The 23,595-nt window shown below is 39.3% G+C and overlaps 1 protein-coding gene across 41 annotated transcripts in view; it reads right to left on the bottom strand.

The window, feature by feature from the left end:
• Window positions 1–720: 720 nt before the first annotated feature.
• The window catches only part of Mff (mitochondrial fission factor), a 28,237-nt gene continuing 5,362 nt past the window's right edge, over window positions 721–23,595 (bottom strand). For 4 of the 41 annotated variants that reach the window (XM_087565529.1, XM_087565532.1, XM_087565562.1 and 1 more), the window contains 8 exons: window positions 22,579–22,748; window positions 17,618–17,706; window positions 15,978–16,052; window positions 11,266–11,424; window positions 7,708–7,740; window positions 6,094–6,153; window positions 2,471–2,555; window positions 725–1,542 (listed from right to left, as the gene is read on the bottom strand). In XM_087565529.1, coding sequence (XP_087421655.1) covers window positions 1,411–1,542; window positions 2,471–2,555; window positions 6,094–6,153; window positions 7,708–7,740; window positions 11,266–11,424; window positions 15,978–16,052; window positions 17,618–17,706; window positions 22,579–22,748 — 803 coding nt within the window. In that variant the 3' untranslated portion in view covers window positions 725–1,410. Of the gene's footprint in view, window positions 1,543–2,470; window positions 2,556–6,093; window positions 6,154–7,707; window positions 7,741–11,265; window positions 11,425–15,977; window positions 16,053–17,617; window positions 17,707–22,578; window positions 22,749–23,595 lie in introns of all 41 variants that reach the window. The other 37 variants (XM_087565530.1, XM_087565536.1, XM_087565563.1 and 34 more) reach the window with 13 other exon arrangements.

Raw genomic sequence — 23,595 nt, 5'->3', positions numbered from 1 at the left:
ATTGAATTTGTTAATATCCATTCCCATGCCCCTCCCCCACACCTGGGTAATTAGCAACTTTTGCCTAATCAATGTAAGACATTCTATCTAAGAATATTCAGGTCTTTGTATAACACTCAGGGAAAATAACAGCTTCCGTACTAACCCCCCAAGAGTTCCTTTTATTTCTATCCTTTTTATGAATTCTATGCTTGCTCAGCAAAATAAGTTATACATTTAATTTATCAAAGTCACATAATCTAAGTACAAGAAGGAACCCTCCCCCTCCCCCTCAATTAATGGCGACTCAAGAACAGTAATGTGAAATCTATTAAACCCTGGGACTTTGCTCAACATCTTAGTATAAAGATAACTGATGATGTGCAAAGAATATTGTAGCTGAAGTCTACCTGCTCTTGAAAAAACTATACTTTTGAATACTAAAGGCTCCTAAAATTTGGCTTTACTCATATTTAATTTTTATGAGTTAGCATACTAGCAAGCAAGCATTACAATCGAAAAAGATACAGTTTTATAAAGGTTTTTTTTTTTTAAATAAACATGAATCACTCTCATAGATGCAATAAATTAGCAAACCAATTACAGTGCCAGCAAGCCCTGTGCCAGGATGGCTCTTGTGACCCACGGCTACTAATTCACTACTTGTCCCTGGGACAGGAAGACTTGGATAAGATATTCAGTCCACAGCCCCATTTGATGAAATAAATCTTTCCGTAGACATTGCTTTGGTTGACAGTTTATTAAATACACTACATTTTACCTTATTCTTTAGGTTTTAAATCATTCGCACATGGACTTGGTAAAAACATACTTCATAGAAAACTAAGATGAAAGTCAAAACAACACATTGCACACAGATCAACTGCTGACTTGTTAGGAGCTTTAAACTCCGTCTGCACAGGGGAGGATGGAGTTAGGTGGTTTGACTGCTCTTAAGTCCTGCACCACACTAGGACTTAAAACGCATTGCTGTGGAGATGCGGATACAAGAAGCATCTATCAAAGAAACTGCTTAATCATCTGAAAAACAGGACAGAACACTTTTCTTTCACACATAGTTTTCTAAACTTGCTCTTTATGACTGTCATTTCTGTTTAGAGAATTAGCTGTACAGACTGATGAGGCCAAAAAAATTATTTTCTTTAGAAACAAACAAAGGAACCTGGAGCCTATTTACAGCACATGCAAAGGAGCGTGTGTAGGCGCCACTGCGGAGCGGGCTGAGCGCCCGTCAGCGACAGGTCAGCTCTCCACTCTACAGACAGGTCCTTCCCTGCATTCTGCAAGAAATACATTGTCAGGGCTTGGACTAGAAAAACGGCAGACGATGCAAAGACAGAAACAATGAAGTTTGCAAATCCTTTATATTTCCAGGTGTTGAGACAATATCTGTGAATGCTGAGGTTACCTCTAGCGTCGAAACCAGAGCCAGCTGTTAAGCAGCCAGAACGCTACAGTAATTGAATACATGACCATTTCTCTTTTAGCACGCTCTTTATTCTCCTCTTCCAGAAGTTGTAGACGTCTGTTTAATTTGATTATCTAAGTGAAAGACAAACATAAATTATAAAATAGTACTAATGCATACAGCAAACACATTTTTTAAAAGTAGAACATGAACTTGTCAAAGAAATTATTACACATAAAATTCCATTTGGATCACAATAAACAAAACTATCAATAGAAAACAAAATACTACCCACGATGGCTTAAGTTGATTTAAATATGCTTCTTCATTTCCACTCTGTAAATATGAATTAGGGAGAGCATATAAGGACACTGTTGCACTAGGCTTTTCTGGTGGGAAACAGGAAGTGTGTCTGACAGGTCTATCACAGCAGAAGGATCACAGGATGCCTACTCTTTTTTGTGCTTCCTCCATGAGTCTCAACTGTGCAGCCTTGGACCTGCATAACTTGTGATCTCAGTCCTGAGAGCTCCAAATTAGTGAGCCCCACTAGTAGTGGGCCCTCTGATATGCCAGACACATGGCTATGTATTTGGCACACATAATCAGAATACTACATATGCCTTCCCCACATGGCAAAGACCTCTATGTAAAGATAAACGGAAAGCATATTAAAAATAAGCACAAGAAATCTGCAGACTGAGTTGATGGGTAGTGTCGTGAAACAGATTTGCAGAGGCAGTGGGAAAATTCAAAGTAATGTTTTCCAAAGTAAAAAAAAATTACAAATAGTAATAAAGGTTCCCAAAGTGACTATCTACATATCAAAACCAAAACTCACAACTTGGGACTAGATTGGTTTGTAAATACATCAAGATTCTTTGACACTAGCCAGATTATATCAATAATTTTGGTAGTAATGCTCTATGCTGATCAAAATCATTTGGATGGTATTTCAAAAATTTTTAATAAATCTGAGAAAAATCAATTATGGTTTATTGTTAATGTGAAATATTTCACAGAGATAGCTTTGGGTCACGTTTCATGTGGAGCAGTGGTTACCTGACGTCTCAATGAAGCCGCATCTACCACAGACATGTCCTCTGACGCTCCTTCAACAGCTGCATCTAGGCTTGAAATGCCATACCTAGCAGACAAGACATTGAGAGACAAGTGAGAACTAAGCAACAGTCAAGGCACGCCTTGTGCTGTATACTACTCAAAGACTCATCCCTAACAACAAGGAGAAGCAGCTTAAGATGGCTATCTGCAATGCTGGGAGGGCTGAGGAGAACTCTTACTAGGTGCTTTTCTTCAAGCCAGAAAATGCAACAATGTTAACCGGCCCTGTCTGAACGGGCCAGAGAACTGCTACTATGGAACATACATATGAAACACAAGAAATCAATATGAACCATGTCCATATGTGCTTCTGTAGGCAGAGACTCAATGGTAGGAAATGCTAAGTAAACTACAAACAGAAATCGGATCATTTATTACTCTTCCACATCTGCCTGCCTTTCTTTTGCTATTTTTACTTTACTTCTGTTTTCTTTCTTTTTCTTTTTTTAAGATCTATTTATTTTATATATAGGAGTACACTGTAGCCATCTTCAGACACACCAGAAGAGGGCATCAGATCCCATTACAGATGGTTGTGAGCCACCATGTGGTTGCTGGGATTTGAACTCAGGATCTCTGGAAGAGCAGCCAGTGCTCTTAGCTGCTGAGCTATCTCTCCAGCTCCTTACTTTTGATTTCTAGTTCTCTCTGTTCTCCCACAAAAGTGAGTACACGAGTTTCTAAATCATTTGCAACTACACTTAGCTACAGAACTGTCTCAATACAACAGGAACCAACAGGAAGCTGCATTTAAAACAATAACGCTGGAAAACCACCAGGACAATGCAGCAAAGTACATTAAATGGTACTTTTGTTAAAATGCACTCTCTTCTAAAAGGGCACTGACTCGGGGATATGGTGGCATTTAGAGATGGAGTCTCACTTGAATGGTCTCAAGCTTGCTATGTGGCAGTGGACAGCCATCTACTGTTGATCCTCCCGCCTTGCTCTCCCAAGTGTTGGGGTTATAAGCATGTACCACCAAGCTTGCCTGCAGGCATAAAAATTAAAAAGAAAAAAATGTAGAAATGTTCTATCTTCCATTTGTCTAGGTTCCTACATTGTTAAGGAAAGAGTATGAGTGTGTGGATACATGACTCTACACGAGTACACAGGAAGCCAGGAAAGGGCACTGGATCCCGAGCTGGAGTGACTAAGAGCTGAACATGACAACTGTGGACGGCCAGAAGTGCTCTTAACTTGCTAAGCCGTCTCTGCAGCGCCAGGTTTCTATATTTAAAAATTCATTTTAATGAAGAACACTTTCACTGAGACATAATTTATACACAGTACAGTTTATTTACACATATATCTACTTTATATTCTATATGGTTAATTTAGTGAAATGACATGGTAATCTTTCTACATGAGCCGAATGTAAATAAAATTGAGTTCCTTTTATGTAAGCTCCACAGGGTTGGCACATGGATCATCAGTCTACTATTCCCAGTGACTCCCCATTAGGAACCCCACATAACCTTACATAAAGGGACATGAAGGAGAATATGCATTCCCTCACACTTACTAATATGTTGATTCACAAAGTTCTATTGTTTCAAATGTTAAAACTACCTCAAAACACGTTTAAAGAGCATGTCAAGGGGAATTTAAATAATAGTTGGCAGCCACCCATGGTAGACAATCCACAGCCTTCTCTGACCTGCACTTTCTATTCTGGCTAGGTCAGATGGCTTACACTAACCATGCCTTCCTCCTAGAAACAATGTGTCTTGAACTACTCAAAATAAAAATAAATGTTATAAGTTAGGAGAAATAAAGTCAGTTCATAAGTAAATGCTGGAACTGTGAGTTTATAAACTGAGCAAATTACTCTTATAAATAATAAAATAGAACTATTAGGCTTAAGCTCAGTGGCAGAACACTTGCAAGCCCCTGAGTTTGTCCCCAGAGCCATAATAATTCAGCCTGCACCTCAAATTATTAAATTTGAGGAAACTATGGGTTAAAGCGTTTTATTCTATGTTTTATCCTCAAAATATCAAGCATTCTCTATGCTCCCACGCTTACACATGAGAGGAATAGCTGGGGGAGGGGTTATCAAAGAATACTAGTAATTGCCTCAAGGCAAATGGAAGGCTGGGGTGACATTTAGCCAGAAAACACTTACTGCCCAAGGGAGAGGACCTAAGTCCAACTCCCAGAATCCACGTTAAAAACAGACAGGCTGGGCAAGGTGGAGCATTCCTGTGGCTTGCTGACAAGCCCACTTACCACCACCAGCAAGTTCCAAGCAAAGCCAGAGACTGTCTCAAAAATCAAGGTGGATAACACCTGAGGAATACCAAGGCTGACTTTTGGGTTTTCATGTGTATGCACGTGCACCCATACACCCACCCCACCACATCATACACAAAGGAAAAGGAACCGGGATGCTCATACACATCAACACACATACATGCACGAAGAGAACTAGCTTTAACAAAGAAATAAAGCATACATGAAAAGTTACCATTTAAATACCAAATCACCCAAGGTTTTAGAAATCTAGAGAATCATTTGTCATGATACACACACACACACACACACACATTTTATCATCAATTTAAAACAAAAATATGAAATTATCTTAAACAAAAATTCTATCTCTCAGAACTAAAAACTCTAGCAAAAATCACTCACTACAAACACCTTCACAGAAAGTTAAAAGGATTAAAAAAGAAAAAACTATCAAGGGAAACTAGTGTGGACTAAATGACGATGCAGAAGAACTGAGTAAGCCGTGTTCAGGGACCATCAATGCAACATGGATGAGATTAACAAGAAACTCTGGCTCCTTTTCTCTTACTTAAGAACGTGCCTGCCTCTTCTCAGTAAGAGAAACAAGACTGCCAATTTTACACCCAAGGGACAGTTAACCCAAGTCTCCTTAGAGCTGGCCTGAAGTTAAGAGTGACGGCAGCGATTAGCAGTGTGTGCCGTGTACGAGACAGGGCAACTACCTGCAGGTCTGGCTCTGAGAGCACACTTGTACGTGCCACTCCTTGTCCTGCATATGACTCAGGCTGAGCACATCTGATAGCACGGAAAGGGCAAATACAAGAGACAAAGGCTCAGAGCAACAGGTGGTAAAAATAGTTAATGGACATAAAATGATCCCCTATAACGCTACTAAAATATTGCTATAAGTATGCTGGATGTTCTTATCACATCACGGCATAATTTTGGGAGGGGGATGGTATTGAGACAGGGTCTCACTATGTAGCTCTGGCTGGCCTGGAACTCACTTTGTACATTGGGCTGGCCTCAAAAATCCTAGAGATCCACCTGTCTCTGTCCCTTCAGTGCTAGGATTAAAGGTATGGGCCACAATACCTGACCATCATTTTTACTTATACAATGTCCTCATACTTTGGTGGGCTAATGTCAGTACTAATCATTCCCATTCTTAGTAAAGCACAACATTTCTCCTAAGAGAAAGCTACAAAGGCCTAAGCTGTATACATAAATACAAACATGGCTTTGGCATGCATCATGATGTCCTGCACAATACAAGCTCCATCAAGTCTGCATGTTCTTTGGTAATCACAAAGTCTCCAAGTTACCTGACGTTGTCATGATGAGGATTAGAAGTGGCGGCAGCTGACCCACCACGCAACACAGGTCTAGGGCAGGTTTTTGCAGAAGACACAAGACAGAATCAGGAAACAGAGAAGTACAAAAATAAAGCAAAAACAAGACAAATAAACGTCAGATAGGATTATATTGTATGCTTTAGTACAATATAATATCCCTCAAATGCTTTGAAATTCCTTGTTTCATATGTCCTCCCCATTTTAAATAATTTTAACACTTCATAATTTTAAAAAGAGAAAAAACATGTCAGAATAGCACCCACATGTAATTCTCTATGGTGCTGCTTAAAAGGTGTAATTCCTCATTTCCAATTGGAAACTAAACCCACCAGCAACTTTAAAAGCATATGGAGACCCTGTTAGTAGCACCTGCATGACCATGGTTGCTCATAAATATAAACCAGGCACTGAGAGGGACACCCGCTGCCCGAGGCTCCTTCCCTTGCTTCATGGATTCTGGTTAGTCAGATGAGCTTTGTCTTAATGCAGCAGTGTCTCATCACAGCACTGAGCTGAGAATGGGTGGTGAGGCTACCGATGTGTAGTCAGTCTGTGAGTGAGTGGAGCGTGAGACAACCACGAGTAGCATACAGGGCTGCTGCATGAGGATCAAGGTGCACTGGAAAACTTTGTGGGGCTCGTCATTTAGTCTCAACACACGCCCTGGTGTGAGAGGACAATCAGTTCTCTACATGGCTCAGTTAGAACCCTTCCAATTAAATTTGCAAAAATCAAGAAACAGATTCTAAATCTTCACCAGTTAACTTCCCTTAAAATAACAATGTTTACTGATCAGAAAGATGAGAAGGTTCAGAGCGGGATATTCTCTAAATACCTAATCAGGTTTGCCTCAATCTAAGTATAATGACCATCATCACAGGGTCTGGAGACACATTCCTGTCTTTTTCTGACACAGTTACAGCTGTAGAATATAAACGACTATTTTCCTTTCTGTTTTTAATTCTTTCCTTTCTTCTTTTGACACAAGGTCAAATTTAGCAGTTTGGTCCCAAGTTCTGTGGAACTGAGGAAGACTCTGGCCCTTGTGAGCCTTCTGCCTCTATCAGCCTACTTCCTGTGGTCTGGGGTCAAAGCAGAAGAGGGGCCTCGTCAGTGCTGATCAAGCACTTCACCTGGCTACAGTTCTAGCCCTAAGAATGACTTTAGAACAAACAAACTCGGTTAGTAGAGGAAAAGTTTACCACTGAGCTCTTCCATGCCCTAAAGTGACTGTCGGTGTTTTGGGATATTTTTGGAGCCCAGAATACAAGGGATGAAGAGACCTGAGGCGAGAGCAGTTTGGCTCACCCTGCTTGCGGTAGGACATGGATGAACTGCAGATTTTTCAGATAGGTTTTAAAGTCTTACTAACGTCTAGTTTGTGAAATAAGGAAAACTATACACTGTAGTTACTAAAGTTATAAAAATATGAGAATGGCCAATGAAATGAAGTCATTCCTTTGTGCTTCTTCAAGTTTTTTTTTTAAGTGTGTGTTAACAGGGCCAGAATGATCTGCCACGTTGACTGTACTCCACCACAGAGATTTCCTTTACAAATGCAGAGCGAGAAAACAGTACAGTTACCTTTCATAACGTATCTCATTTTGTCTTCTCACACTGGCAATTGATACATATAATATAAAAGTAAATTAGACAGGTATTTGGAAAAATAGAAACTTCATTCAAGCACCAGTTTCTACCATAAGAGTGATTTAATGTTAAAAGAAGTCATTCAATAGTTTATTTTGTAATTAGAATCACAAAAGGGAAGAAAATATAAGGCTACTCAGTTTTCATATTAATTTGTACACTGACATTTTTAAGTAAATGATCTACATTAAAAGAATGCATTTCTCTTCTACAAAGTTATCAACTATTACAGTAATTAAACAGGTTGACTGGAGGGCCGAGAATTAAACATTTTTAAGAAGTTATAACAGATATTGTATGAACTGTAGTCTTCCTTGTTACATATTTTATGGATACTTGCCAAAAATATAAACCATTCATACACTGGCTTCTTATTCCACTCATTCAAAAACTAGTGTAAGTTGCTAATGAAAAACTAAAAATAATCAAGCAACCTTCTCTCCAAATAAAGCTTCTGCACAACTCATATATTAGCGCTTAATACTGTTTTACATGCAACAGACCAAGCTGCTCTAGATGTTAGTATTTTACAATGGTATGAGATATGCAGCTCTAGCAACTGTAGACGAGATGGGCAACTTCTGCCCAGCAAAGAACAAATCTTAACCGTGCTTCACTGCTGCTACCTGGGCAAAGAACTCCTTCCTGATATTTTTTTGGTCAGTTTTCTCAATATATAGCACTAATTTGTATGCATGGGCTTTGTAACAACACCTAGAAGTCATTTGGTTTTCATGACGAACTCTGTTTAGATTATCTAACCAAGTTCACCAGAGAAACAGAAAATCCAATGCAGTGTACAGTGCTCCTTGACCTACACACTAAAAATTGTTCTTATGCTGAGAAACTAGAAATCTGCATCATTTTACAGTAAAAAAACAAACAGAAAACTCTTGCTTTTTCCAACAAATAGTTTGGTTTAAACTTGCTGTATTTAATGTGCAGTCCCCAAGTGCAAAGATATTGCATAAGCATGATAGCCAAGAGCAATAAAACAGAAAAGAAAAGATGAACATCAAGGAATGCGCAAGCGCTGAGGACCGTAGAGCAGTCTTAGTTTATACTCATGCAAGAATATTATCCAAATTTCACATTCCAGCTTCTCTGAAAATTCAGGCCAAACTTCTCCATAGTAAAATCAAAAACTGATTTGAATTTTAAAATTCTGATAAAACTTTGTACAATTAAAACAAAACATGAAACCAAAAGCAAACTCTTTCAGTAATGAAAGTGATTCAAAGTTTTACTCTATCCTCCAGGTTGGCCTTCAGCTCAAAGCAAGTCTCCTGTCTCAGATTCCCAAGTGTTGGGCGCAAGGTGTGAACCACCACACTGAGCTCTTTCTTCGATTTCAGAAAATTTATTTGGGTTAATATGATAAATTCAAAGTCATTAAGATACTATAATGTAAAAATTAAAAAAAAAAACCTACCTAGTGTTCCAAAAGGTTTTAATTGTAAAGGCATACAAATTTTACACTGGTAAGCTTTTGGAATTTGAATGCTTGAACTTTAGACATTTTTTCCCACCATACAGGGGAAAAACCCTCAAACCTACACTTCTGCCACTTCCATATCACTGTATCTGAGCTGTGGGTGTGCTGGCAGGAGGCAGGACAGTAACTGAGGACTGTGTCTGTCATCCAGCCATCACTTCACCTACAGAGCACGGAGACACTGTGTTTTCCTTTAAGTGTTTTCACTATAATAGCATCGGACATGACCTCTCCTAAGGAGTGACCATAACAAAAAAGTTAAAGAAGATATCTGGTGGGGGAAAACTGTCTGAAAGAGAAAGGTGGAAACAGTCTTTATCAATTTTCACTCCTAGGGCCAGGTGCTTTCCGCTTATTACCTCCAAGGATTTCCAACTATACCAAGAAACCATCTGAAACAGCAGCTCACGTCTGAAATAACAGTGAAGGGCAGAAGGCTTTTCTCAAAAATCTAATCAGCCAAGCATAATGTCCTTCTCATCTTCTTAACAGATGAGGAAAAGGAGGCCCAGAAAAGACACAGTTTATATGCTTGAGGCTAACATGCAGGTAGCTGTTTAGTGGAGGAGTCAAGAATGAATCTGGAGATTCCCTACGCCTGCACTGTCTCTTCTGAACCCTGCTCCTGCTTATTGCTTTCAAACAGCCAGAGTTCGTGAAGCCTCAGAGAGCAAAAAAAAAAAAAAAAAGGGACTCTAAGCCCTTGGAGGAAAAGAAACAAACCACAACTATAAAAGTCTATCTATGCATGCATACACACATAAACATGTCCAGTTCTTAATATTCCCCTTTGATCCATGGGCCTCAAAGCCTTTTTCACTATTGTGTGATGTTCAATGGCCCAAATATACACCGTTATGTTCACCTAGAGAGACAGAAAAGGCCCTGGATTCAACAACATGAGTAGTGCAGACACTTGTGGTGCAGGTGAAGAGCTGTGTGTGCCAGGACTAACGGCACAAGAACAAATTTGTTCAGAGTGAGCCAGAGATGCAGCAAATTAAGAAATTAAAGCTGAATTTACTGGGATTTCTTGAAAAATGAAAACACTAACAGTCTAATAAGAAAAAAAAAAACCCTGAATTTATTGGGATTTCTTAAAAAATGAGAACACTAACCGTCAAATAAGGAAAAAAAAAAAACAAAAAACCCTGAATTTATTGGGATTTCTTGAAAAATGAGAACACTAACAGTTAAATAAGAAGAAAACAAAACTTTAACCCCTGACTTTCAAAGCCACTAGACCAATGTATAGAGCTGGAGTGAAGCTTATTTGACTTCCCCACATGATTTCAACAAAGCTCAGGGACTCTGTCTTTTTAAAACACTGTAAGGTAATAAAGCAAAGAACAAAAGTATTTAAGTGACTGGAAAAAAAGTGCTTGTTTAAACAAGCTGAAGTGTAATTCTAACGAAACTATTTAAAGATGTTCAATAGTGAGGCATTATCTATGAATATACTGAAAAATACCAGCATTATCCAAAAATGGTAATAGAACACAGAACTTCTCACACGGACCTAGATTCCACAGTGGACGGGGAAGTGTATTGGGAGCAACTGCAACATTTCCTGCCTGCTTTACTGGCTTTACCTACCGCTAGTCTAGGTAATTAAATTAAGACTGAAGACAAGTACTATGCTTTAGTTCTGGATGCCACACTCAGTCCAGCAGCCCCTTTAACATGTTTCCATGTGGAGGCAAGCACTTAGAATCGGTCAGCAAAACCTTTGAAAGGCTGTTAAATCTCCTATGTACTTACACCTCCTATGTACAGACTAAGTGTCTCCCACAACTGAAAGGAAGCTATAACCCTGTGAAATGTGAATTTTGGACAATAATTTCAAATTAAAAGAAAGCAAGCAAGCCATTTCAAACCATTGCATCTTAGAAAGAGACTAAAAGGAGCAAAGAAAAAAGACAACACCACAGTCCACTAAATAAGGAGCCAAAACATAAGCAACAACGTGGCAAGGCCACTGCTGACCAGTCAATCACCTGCGGTTTTCATCCAGCACATCCAAGATCTGCTGGTAAGCCCTACGAGTAGAAGACTGGATAAGCGACAAAATGCCACGGGCAGAGGAGAGACTAGCTCCATCTTCAGGTAGCATATGGGGAGGACAGACCCGAGCCTGTGGCGGTGATGGTGTCACACTGTTCGCATAAGCACAGCAAAGGAAGAGAAAAACACTCAAGTCAGATTTCCATGACACTTCAGCAGAGCAGTCTGTCATCTCTTTTCCTGCCCACAGTTCCCACCCTTAATCTAGCCCAAGAAACAGTCAAACAGAAGACGTTAGAAAATTCTGTTCTTCAAAAGCAGCTATATATAACACTTGTAGGTTTGAAATTCTAAGTATCAATCTGAGCAGAAGGAACAACTCAGAGGAAAAGAATCCAGCAGCGAGTGTGCTCAGGGCTTGGTATGGAGAGAGGAGGCATTGTTTAGTCAGTGTTATACATACATGGCAATTCAGTAAAGCAAACGCCTAAGAATCACATGACTTATGGGTGACACAGTGGGATACTGAATTCAGTGGGTTACTGAAATACTAACATCTAAACACACGAATCCAGCATGCTTTCATCAAGACACCATTTCAAATACTTCACAAAGACAACAAGGCAAGTTTATGGGAAATGAATTAAATGATAAACTAAAATCTCAGAAAACTGTCGTTACATTTTGAATGTTTAATTTAATTAGCTTAATTTCTGAACCATGAAACTTCCCAGGTCTGAGAATACAGTGAAGAAAGACAAGGGCACTTAAGCTATCATGATGGCAGATGAGTACCTACTTCTTAGCGTCTGAGTGACAATAATTGATTATTCCTTCACGTAAGAGCTAAGATCACAAGTTCTTTTGGTGCACTGACCACATTAGATAAGGCTATTTGTACAGTTTGCACAGTTGGTATCTTTAGAGAGTTGTTCAATATTGAAGCCTGAGACATTAACTGGCACAAGGACATGAGATGTTTCCTTACTACAGAAAGAAGACCATGACTCTGAGATGACGGTTCAATTGTTCTAAGGAGCAAGCACGAGGCTAATAGTTTTTGATTTTTGTTTTGCTTTTGAGACAGAGTCTTATTATGTAACCCTGGCTGGCCTCAAACTCAGAGATCTACCTGCCTCTGCTTCAGCAGGCATGGACCACCATGGCTAGACTAGCTTACTTTCTGTGTAAAATATTCAAAAGAAAAAAGCAGAACCTTGAAGAGTAGCTGTACATATGAAAAGTCTTCTACGTGATCTTCCCCCTAACACATACTAGTCTGGAAACTGAAATTTTAAAAAGTAGGAATTTTTTGAAAAGATAGTTATTGTCACCTAATAGCCTCAGTTTAAAAAAAAATGAAGCAAAATCTCTAACTTTATGAATAACTTTTAGTGTCTTCATGATCTAAAGAGAAAGGTACAATAAATATAAAAACTGTGCTTTCCAAAGACTATGTAGAAGAGAAAAATCTAAGCCAAATCTTGGCACATACAGAAATTCTAAAACAGAGCTTCAAGATGTCAAGACAAACAGTGTTTAGAGACCGACAATCCTCTGGAATATATATATTTCCATACACAATATGCACACACGTCAATGTATAATCACACATACATAAAAAAATGTATACATACATATATAAAAAAGTTAGTGTATAATCTGATCCATAGGACTTGGCGAATTCTGTAATAAACACCCTAAATAAAATAGCTGGGGGGCAAGGGGCAGTCACAGCAAACAGTGAAGTGTTAGTGGCTGGAGTGCAGTCCATGTGTGGGGCATGCATTTGCATATCCTTTAGACAGAAGAGCAGAGACCTGAAGCATCTGTGTGTGAGAAGCCAGGCTGACCTCATGCTTGTGATATGTCACCAGGGACAGGATTGTAAACTTCAGTTCTGGGTCACTATTCACTAGCATTCTGGAGATACTGGGGAGTGGGACAAGGGGGTGAGGTGAAGCTCACAGGGGAGAAACCTGTAGTCAAGTCGCCCTTCCCTTTTGGGGCTGAAACAAGGGGACAGACAGGTTGACAAAGATGGAAAGACAGACCAAAACTGCAATAAAGGAGGAAGGAAATTCCAATGTTACAGGTTTGGGAAAAATACACTTTTTATTAAAGCTATCAGCAAAACTGGATAGATTTCATTAAGCAAGTTTTAAATTAGTACTGTTTCTTTGATTTTGGGGTTCACAATGAGCGTTTTTGAGTATCATATTAACAAGTAACCTAGCTGTAGAATGAGCAATTATTCATTTTTAGTATTTTGAATCTTAAAGCAACAATGGATAAATTCCAAATTTATACTAAAGTTTAATGGATTTTTGTCCATTAAAATAGAAAAAAGTTATTTATTATTTAAATTCCAATAGTAGGCTGAGGACCCTGGAAAGTACTTACTCAGCACGCCTGAGGTGAGCAGGTGGAAGGAATGGAAGGAGGGAGGGAAAGAAAAAGCAAAACAGAAAGGAGGAGAAAGAATCTCAAAATACACACAGGAAATGAAGCGGCCATCTTCTAAAATAAACATAAACTAGTTTCAGATAAACGGCAAAGAATGCTCAAGATGGAATGAACGTAAGGTTGGATTCTAAAATAATCTACAAGTACTCATTATATTCCTAATGATTAATTTTAATGCATATCAGGAAAATCAATCAATAAAAATAAATTTAAAATTAAAAAAATCTATGTATCTTTTCAAATTCTAAGATTTTATGATCATATGAAATGTTGACTCTGCCATAAACCCTTAACTTAATAGAAATATTTATGTACAACATTAGAGAATGACTTTAAGTCCTACAAAACAAAACACCTTAAAAGAATTTCCCCCAGCACCAGGGGTAAAACCCAGGGGACTAAATATGCCAAGCCAAGTCCATCGTCTATCGAGCTATAGCCCCCAGATCATGACGTCAAGTCATCAGTATCAATCTCTTAAAGATATTTGATCAAAGAAAAAAATTCAAGTTTCAAAGACTGGTAAGAAATTTAAGTTTTTTCTCATTTACATAGCAGTCCTCTAGACACAGCAAAAACAGAACAGGAGGGGTTACCTATAAACTGATTATACTGCAAGGTGACAAAATTATCTTAAATAGAGACAACAATTTAGTAATTTTATCTAAATTAGGAAAATAATTTAGCAACTTTAGGTACTCCTATACACATTTTAATCAATAAATTTCATTGAAAAGAAAAAAAACAACAAAGAAAAACAATGTAAGCACTCTAACAGAAGTCAAGTCTTCAGATGGAGTTAACAGTGGAGGGAGAGAGAGGTTCTGGGTTTTTAACCTCTGTCTATTCATTACCATACCAAAGTTTCTATTGTTTAATTTTGACAAGTTAACTATTGTAAAATATAAAAACATAATACAAGGCACTGAAGGCTATTGTTTAATTGGAGATGGTCTTAATACATAACTTAATAAAAAGGCACTGTTATAAACAGTGAAAACTGTTATAAACAGCAAAATGTCAAGTTTAGTTTTTAAATAGTTTAACAATTTCTTACCATGGCATTTCATTAGTAACAGTTCTGCCTCATGCTCAGACTCCACATAAGGGTTAAGTAAACAGTGGCTACTCAAAGTCAGCAAAGTCAGAATTCAATGAAAATCAGTGACTGGCACAAGCTATTAAGAGAAAAGTTCAAAGTAAGAGAGCTCTCTCCCCAGGCTTTCGTAGGAATGATGGTTCTCAAACTGTGAGCTGAAAGCCTTTGCTGAGAACTAGCCTCTGAAAAGGCAGCAAACAAAACAAAAAGCCAAGAACCATTTTTGTTGAAAAGCAAACTCTTCATTTCTCTGGGACATTCGTGTATTTATTCCAATTTTCCCCGTGGACAATGTCTCAGTATACAATCCTGGCTAACCTGAAACTAGCTGTACATAGCAAGGTTGGCCTTCAAGAGCTCTCCTCCCCTCCATCTGCTGGATTAAATGTGTGCTCAGCACACCTGGCCTCTCTGGGGCCCTAACCATTAGGCACCTGGAACCTGCTGTCCTATCGCTGCGGCAGGTCAGTGAGTCCTAGCAGCACAGAATGGACCAGAGCAAGACAGAGTGCATGTTCTGTGCAGGTTGTGTGCTGACCCTAGAGGCTTGCATATGCTGCTTCAATTTTTACACTTCATACCAAAGTGTCCCACTGTCAGGAGTAGGCAGTCATTTTCACACCCTGTTTGTCATATTGATAGAAAACACGGGTTTAGTGATCTCAGAAGATGGCTCCAAACATAATTTTCTACAGGGAAACAAAATAAAACAAAACCAATTTTGATGACAAGCTGCACTTAACACTATTTTTCTCTGGATTAAAATTAAGTAAGAAAAAATGCTGAATGTAAAAACAAGATCTAGATTGCTGACCCTTGCTAAGTGTAGTCTGCAGAGAACTCAGGGGCCAACCAAACCAAAATACAGAAAAGGAAAAAGGATTCGGTCTTTGTGTGCAGAAATTGTTTCAATTTCCTCTCATCTATATCCCAAACCATAGAAGACCTGCTCAGGCGCTCCACCAGCCCCATTTAATAGAGTATATATATACTGACAGTGTGAGAAGTCCTGAAAAGAACTGGAGCAGAGAGTTAGGGTATTATGTGTCAGTTACACACGGTAACATGGGTTAGTATTAACAGAAGCCTGCAGAATTAAAGCAACCCTACTTGGGAAAAGTAGAGCAGATAAAATCTTACGTGTACTCCGGTGCAGAAATCGATGACTGGAACCTTGAAATTTTATTTCTTGGGGCAGAATCTGATCTGTGCCACCTTAAATAATAATTATGCTTCTTTTACATATTCAGCTTTTTTTTATAACAACTAAAATGCTACACGATTCTACTGTCACAATTCATTTTGGTGCCAACAGGCGACAACAATCAACCTCATTGTCTCTTTAAAGTAATTAAGAAAACAAGGCCCGTGGCCCTGCTCATTTGCACTTCTCTTCTTGAGCTGTAGAAGAAGCTAGAGTGGAGGCAGACAACAGTTCATGTATGACGGTCCACAATCAATCTAGAAGTCAGAAAGCTTTAAATAGAAATTTAATTATAAAATTAACAATGGTAGGAGAAGAATGGGCAAGCCTTCATTAATATTAAGATCTTTCTTATTAGACATCTAGCAAACACCAGGAAGGCAATTTAAAGAAAAAAAGAAAACCATGTGTCTATCAACCTCTGATGTTAAGAACTTACACAGCCTTTTCCGTTACCTCCATCCAAACTCAGTCATCAATACTATGTACTTTGTGGAAAGGTGATACAATACTGAAGTAACCATGCTTTCACTTTAATGATATAGAAGGTCAATTATGGGCCTAAACAGCAAGTCACAACTTAAATAGCAGGAAAGCCTATTAGAAGATTCTGCTGCCCTACAAACTACACATTACAAGTAGAAAATATTGAATTAGAGCTGTTGTTGTTTTTTTTACCCACATTAGCCATAAGACTACACTGTGGAGTCTTTTTACTGTTTGTATGTCTGGAAACAGTTTTAGAAAATCAAGTTTCATGGGTCTGTTGACATCTGGCATCTAGAAACCTCAGGAAAACATACATTCAATCATTAAAAAAAAAAATCAGGTTAATAATGGTTGAGCCTTTCAGACAGTCTTTCATGTAGGAGACAGCTATTCATGTTAACCCAATTTCTTCCTATGTAATCGTTCAGAATGACTGCAGCTACTGTGAGAGACTCTCCGCATGGTCAAAGCCCTCACAGTTTTCCCTTGCACCCAACATAAGAGAACAGAGTTTGAACAAAGCAAGCAAAACTTTCCATTTGAGATAGAACCTCACTGATTGGTTACAGATGCCAGTGAATGTGCTCATCAGTAGGCTTCTTTCATTCACCTCTGAGTATTCACACCCTGCTGCCCTAAGAGCCCATTCTGTACCACTGTACCCTAGGCCAGGTCTAAACTACAACTGAATTATGGTACCCTGCAAGAATGATAATTGTCCTGTGTTCTTGTTACTTTGTAAGTTCTCAAAAGGAGACTGTCATCTCCTGATGTTTTGAGTTCCCAGAGAAGCTAACATGTTTGACATCATAACGCGTTTCCAATGAATTCATGAAAACTGTCCAAAAGTGAATGAGAAAGAATATTCACTTTACATAAAAGTGCCAGACACATAGAAGAGAGACACAGAAAAAGTCTCACAATGAACGAAATCACCAAGTTTTATGATTATAGAAAGTACAAGTACAAAGTGATTTCCATCACTGTAAAATGAATTTTAACAACTATGAGAGTGATTTAGAAAAGCTATGTACAGACAAGATACAGAAGAAAATCTATAATGATACAATGCCACGGTTCTACTCACATGGAATCGTTTCTGACCAACTGTCCATTCTGGCGAACAGCATTTTCACTCATAGAGCGTTCTCTTTTTAGCCTGCCAACTGCTCGGATCTGTTAAGGTGCAAGCAAAGGGAAAGAACAGGATTAAATAGCTCAGAAGCTATTTTGCATAAAAACCACAAAAGTCCCTGTTCAAGGCTACTCACAAAACTATAAGGAGCTAAGATAAGCAAACCCAGAAGCAAAGCCTACTCAATATAGACAGGTAAGACTTGAAGCCTTGTTAATTTTTCTCCCCCCAACTGTGTGTGCGCGCACGCATGTATGTCCGTGCGCGCGCGCATGTATGTGTGTGGAGATCAGCCCTGGGTCCTGTGGCTCAAACCCAGGTGCTCCTGCGTATACAGCAAGCTCTTTACTAAGGAAGCCTCTCCCCAGCCACAGGTCCATACTCATTATAATGCTCATAAACAGGAGTGTCTGCTTACTTCTAAATAAAAACTATTCTAGTTTCTTTCAAGTAAGCACCAATCTTGGTTTTGGTAAAACTGTCCTCTCTCTCCCTGAGTCTATAGAAAACTTTTCCCAGGACACAGTTAATTATAGGATGTTCATTGAGTTCCTTATGCAAAATGGTATAATATTTTATTTATCCTTCCCTACATCTCCATACTTACGATATATACTAATGGTATATAAGGATGTACAAGGTGTGTATATAGGTACGACACCTTACCGTTTAGGGAATGATGACAAGAAAAACATCTGTACCTATTTAGTACAGACATAGCCATTCAAGGTCTGACTACATAGTACACACAATCAGGGAACAAGTAAACAGCAAGGAAGGACTGGGTGTTAAAGCAACACTGAGGGGAGTCTGTCTGATAACACAGAGGTCAGTCTGGGGCCTCCTGCAAGACCCTTTTAAAGTTAACCCAAGAATAAGAAAATGTAACACCCCAGGATCAAGTCCATTTTATTTATACAGAGCGAGTACTGCTGAGTAGGTGGATAAGGATGTGACTGGTACCTGCCTGCCTGCCTGCCTGCCTGCCTGCGGCAGCAGTCATGGCTGCTTTCTTTAAAGTGGAATAGCTTTTGCACATGGCAGCATGGAAAGGAAAAGTTCCTTAGCTCCAGGCTACTTCCAGGAGGCTGGGCCACAAGTTGTTTTGTGTCTAGTTACACAGCACACAGCACTGGACAGAAGACGCACACATACACTAATAGTCCCTACAGCGGATTTAAGCTCCGAGTTATATGTGATTATTTGCAAACAACAAAAAGCCCTTTTATACCTCTGTTCACTGTTCTGTAGACTTGAACTAAGTTCATCACTACTTTAAATCTCTAATTTTTTTAAAATGGTAATTTACTATTTTAAAAGAGCAATGGTTTGTACAAGTGACGTAGCAGTCATACAGTTAAAAAAAAACAGACAATACAGTTAACAATAAATGACAAAAGATTGACAACCAAATTTCTGTGTGTGTATATCTATATATCTGTATCTACATATCTTAACATTCACCCCATACTCTTTTTTAAGGGTTTTTGTTTGTTTTAAGATAATATAGCCCAAGCTGGCCTGGAATTTGTGATCTTCCTGCTTCAGTCTGTGAAATGCTAAAGTTATAGGTGTATATTACCCACTCCAGGCATAATTCTTGCTTTTGCTGGGTCTTGGACTGGAGCAAAGGGGAAATGTAGGTGATAGCATGGAGATTGGAGTGGATATCCTCCCCATTCCAAACACGATCAATTTCCAAAACTCAGAGTACCAACAGTAGAGAGAACAGCTGAGACAATGATTAAGGCTACGGGATAGAAACATGAACAATGTGTCACGGCTGCCTATGACAAGAAGGGTATGTTGCCTAGTCTTATGACAACTTGACACATGCTGGAGCTTTTTTGGAAGAGGAAACCTCAATTGAGAAAATCCCCCAACCAGACTGCCCTATTGTGCATTTTCTTGACCGATGGTCACTGTGGGCAGTGCCAACTCTGGGCTGCTGGTCCTGGATACTACAAGGAAGCAGGTTAAGTGAGGCTTAGACAGCAAATCAGCCATCAGCACACAGTCCATGGTCTTTGTATCTGCTCCTGGCAAGTCCTGATCTGATCTCTTCGATGATGGACTGTTATATGGGATTGTGAATGAAAAAGTCCTGACTCCCAAGTTAGTTTTGGTCATGGTGTTTTATTATGGCAAGAGAAACTCTAGGACAAGGGCATGAATGGTAGTTAAACAATGAATGTGAGTGTACACCAATGTGTCATCCATGTTTATATGTGTACAGTATATACACATATAAAAACCACAAAGACTGTTCTTTAAAATCCTCCTTTCTGCTCCTGCACTTCCAGTTCCTCTTTCTATGGAGAGAAACTCATATCCATGAGTTTTCTGATTTTTATTTAAGCCACTACAGGACATACTGGAGCATTTACGGAGTACCTGGGAGTCTTCATCATCAGTCAGTTCAGGGGTATACTAGAGAGGCTTGTAAATATATATTTCAGGTCAGCTATGGTCTTCTGCTTCTCATTCTCAGAATGGTTTTATCAATTATACCATGGATATTGATAACGACTGCTTGCTAGGTTACCTTTCTGACAGACATCCATAGCTTCTGATAGACATTCTGTGCTATCTTCAGCCTCCAGGGCCACTACCTTTTATGTGTCTATGTCTGCTTTAGCTGGATACAGTCTCTCCTAGTCCTTGAGTTCTCTGGCTATACATCTGCACAAGGCTGACGTAGAACTTGTCACCTGTGGATGCCACTTGACCACTTAGGTTTAAGCTGGTTCCCTTTCTAAAAACATTAGTTCTTTTCTTGTCTTCCAAAATTGGGACATGGCTTACACAGGCCAACTGACATTGCTCCTTCTGGATCACCTGGCACTTCTGGCTACATATGGGGTTCAGTGCTTTTCTGGTTTATTTTACAAATGGGTGACATTATAGTACTCTTCTCTGAGGTAGGGATAGCTAATTTGGGCAAAAGCTATTACAACCTGTCCTATAGGGTCTGGTCTCTCTTTGTACTTCAGTGAAGTTTCCAAAAAGCTTTTGGCAGTTGTAGCTAATCTTTACAAAGCATACAGCTGCTTGACAGATAGCTTGATCTCTAGCTCCATCATATTTTTTGAGGTATAAAATTGTATAGACAAACTCTCTAACTCTTTTTTTTGTAGCTTTCTCTTCACATCTTCTGAAAGAGCTTACACCGGCCTGAGCTGCCAGGGAAGTAACATCTACCTTTTCAGATGTAGCATCCATGTTAGAGCTTCTGCCTCCTCAGCCACACGCCAAATCTACTCTAAGAACCCTGAGAACGGCCATGACTCAGGTACAAAGTTTCAGGCCCTGTTCATGTGGCTTATTAATTCCAGCTCTTTATTAATTCCGGTACAGAGAATTACAAGCCATGATTTTATGTTGGTTAGGGCCACTATTGCTGTAATGAAACACCATGAGCAAAAGAAAGTTGCAGAGGAAAGAGTTTGTTCAGTTCATGCTTCCACACCACAGCTCATCACTAAAGGAAGGCAGGGCAGGAGCCTGGAGGCAGGAGCTGATGCAGAGGCCATGCAGGGTGCTGCTTACTGGCCTGCTCACTACAGCTTACTCAGCCTGGATTTTATAGAACCCAGGACCACCATTCCAGGGGTGGCCTCACCCACAATGGGCTGGGCCCTCCCCATCGATCATTAAGAAAATGCCCGACAGGCTTGCCTGTGGCTCAATCTTAAGAAGGTTCTGAAGGCATTTTTCAGTTGAAGTTCCCTCCTGTCAGAAGACTCTAATCAGTGGCTCGCTACTATAAAGTTAGCAAGCACACAGATGGAAAGAGTCCACTGTTCTCTTCCTGTGTGCATCAATGTCGTCTCATCACCTCATCCCATTGTCCTTCTGAGACTACGCAGATGGAAAACTTCCACCAGGCAGGGTATGATTTATTTTTTCTTGCAGTGTTTCTCATACAGAATCTCAAAAAATGGTTGGCAAGTTAAAAAATAATGTACAAGTTACTTGACAATTTTTAACCATAATTAACACTCAAATATAGTGGTTTTTCTATAGGCAAATATTCAGCATTTTCATATTGGCACCTATGAATACATCACTCCAATTATGTAAGGAGAAACTAAACTTTAAAAAAAAAAAAAAAACCGGCATGACACTACTAGGAATTGCACTAACCTGACTTACATGCCTACTACCTTTGGAAAGGACTACATGTAAAAACCAAAGCAGACAGAGAGTGCCAGTTTTGATAAATGCAAGTCTGCATACTGTTTTCAGAGACTTCAATACTGGTCTCAGATCAGTGGCACTCTCAAGACTTTAATCCCACTGTTGATGCCTTTTACATCTACTTTACCACCAATTTACATCAACAGGGACATCAGTGTCACCAACTCAGTGGGAACCTGTGACCAAACAGCAGGAATGGGCAGTGTCAGCAGAAAACAGTTTTCTCAGCTTTGTTTGCTAGATGATTTTATAATAGGAAGACACATTCATTATTTCCTAGTACAAAATTTCCTTTCCCAAGAACATAGCAATAAGCATTTTCCCAGATGTTCAAGTGCTGGTTCAATCTTCAGCACTACAGAGAACAAAACAGAAATGTTGAGGTCCTGTCTGCAGCACTGCAGGTCTGACAGTCACACTGTTTTCCATTCACGTCTATGAATGTTGCCAGTCTCATTCACCAGTATGAATGGTTGCAATACTTGCTCCAAGATTTTCACTTTCCCACCACATAACTGTTATGAGGAAAACACACACACACACACACACCCACACACACACCCACACACACACCCATAAGACCTTCTCTGGGTAACTGAAATCAGCTAACACCAATATTGCCATTTGGAAAGCTTCCATCACCTAAGACTAATGTATGCTTCATTGCTGAACTCTTTAACTTTCAAATACAAGCCATTGGTAACTCTCCTTACCTCTTCGCTTTGAGGAGTTGGAGGTGGTCTTTCTAAATCCAGGAAATCTAGCGGTCTCTCACTCAGTGTGAGCACACGTGGAGGTGTTTTCAGCGCCAGAGGTTTAAAGGGAGTGGACTGGATAAGGTCAAGATCTGCTGGTCTTGAAAAGGAAATGTCTTCATTATTTCCTAGGAAAAGGAAAGAAACAAAGGGTGCAGGGGATTTCACAATGGTGTTTTTAATCCTGTCAGATTTGTGTTACAAACTACTGACAGCAATAGTTTCTTTCTGACATTTGGTATTTCACAATTATTTAATACCATGGTCCAGAAACTATCATATGTGTGTGTCCAAAACAATGCAAGCAACCTGTCTCTAAGTCTATAAAAAATTCTCATAACACTGAACATTTCAAATTGGCAAAACATTTGAATAGATGCTTCAAAATGTGATGGTTCGGATGACAAATGTCTCCTGTAGTCTTGGTCACTTGAACACTTGTTCCCCAGTTGAAGACACTATTCGGGAAGTTCTGGATGCAGTGGTGTTGGAGATGGACGTATGGAGTAGGTGACTTTATGATAAAAAGCCTTATTCCAGTCCCAGTGCTCTTGTTCTTGTTCTCTCTGCCTCTCTGCTTTGGGCTTGCAGTTCAAGACATGCACTCTCAGCTTGCTACTTCAGCCACCATGCCTCCCCACAATGACAGTGAGAGACTTCTTGTCCCTCTGGAGCCATAAGCCTAAATAAATCGTTCCTTTTGTAAGTTGCCTGGTCATGGTATTTTATCATAGTAAGAGAAAAATAACTAAACAGAAAAACACAAGCATAGTTCAAAACTATCAATTCCCAGGGAAATGGATATAAAGCAATTAAAACTCTCAAATGTCACTGACAGAAAATAAACATTGCACATCATTTATAACCTGTCAACATCTGATAAAGTTAAATATAACTTATCATATAGCCGTTTCACTGCTAGAGACATGAAGGTGTATGTCCTCCTAAAAGTTTATACACAAATATTCATATGCA

This window comes from Rattus norvegicus, chromosome 9 (genome assembly GCF_021556685.1).
Source record: "Rattus norvegicus strain SHRSP/BbbUtx chromosome 9, alternate assembly SHRSP_T2T, whole genome shotgun sequence".
In the NCBI taxonomy this organism is placed as follows: Eukaryota; Metazoa; Chordata; class Mammalia; order Rodentia; family Muridae; genus Rattus; species Rattus norvegicus.
Note: the sequence above shows the minus strand (reverse complement) of the source record. Positions and strands in the feature narration are given on the sequence as shown.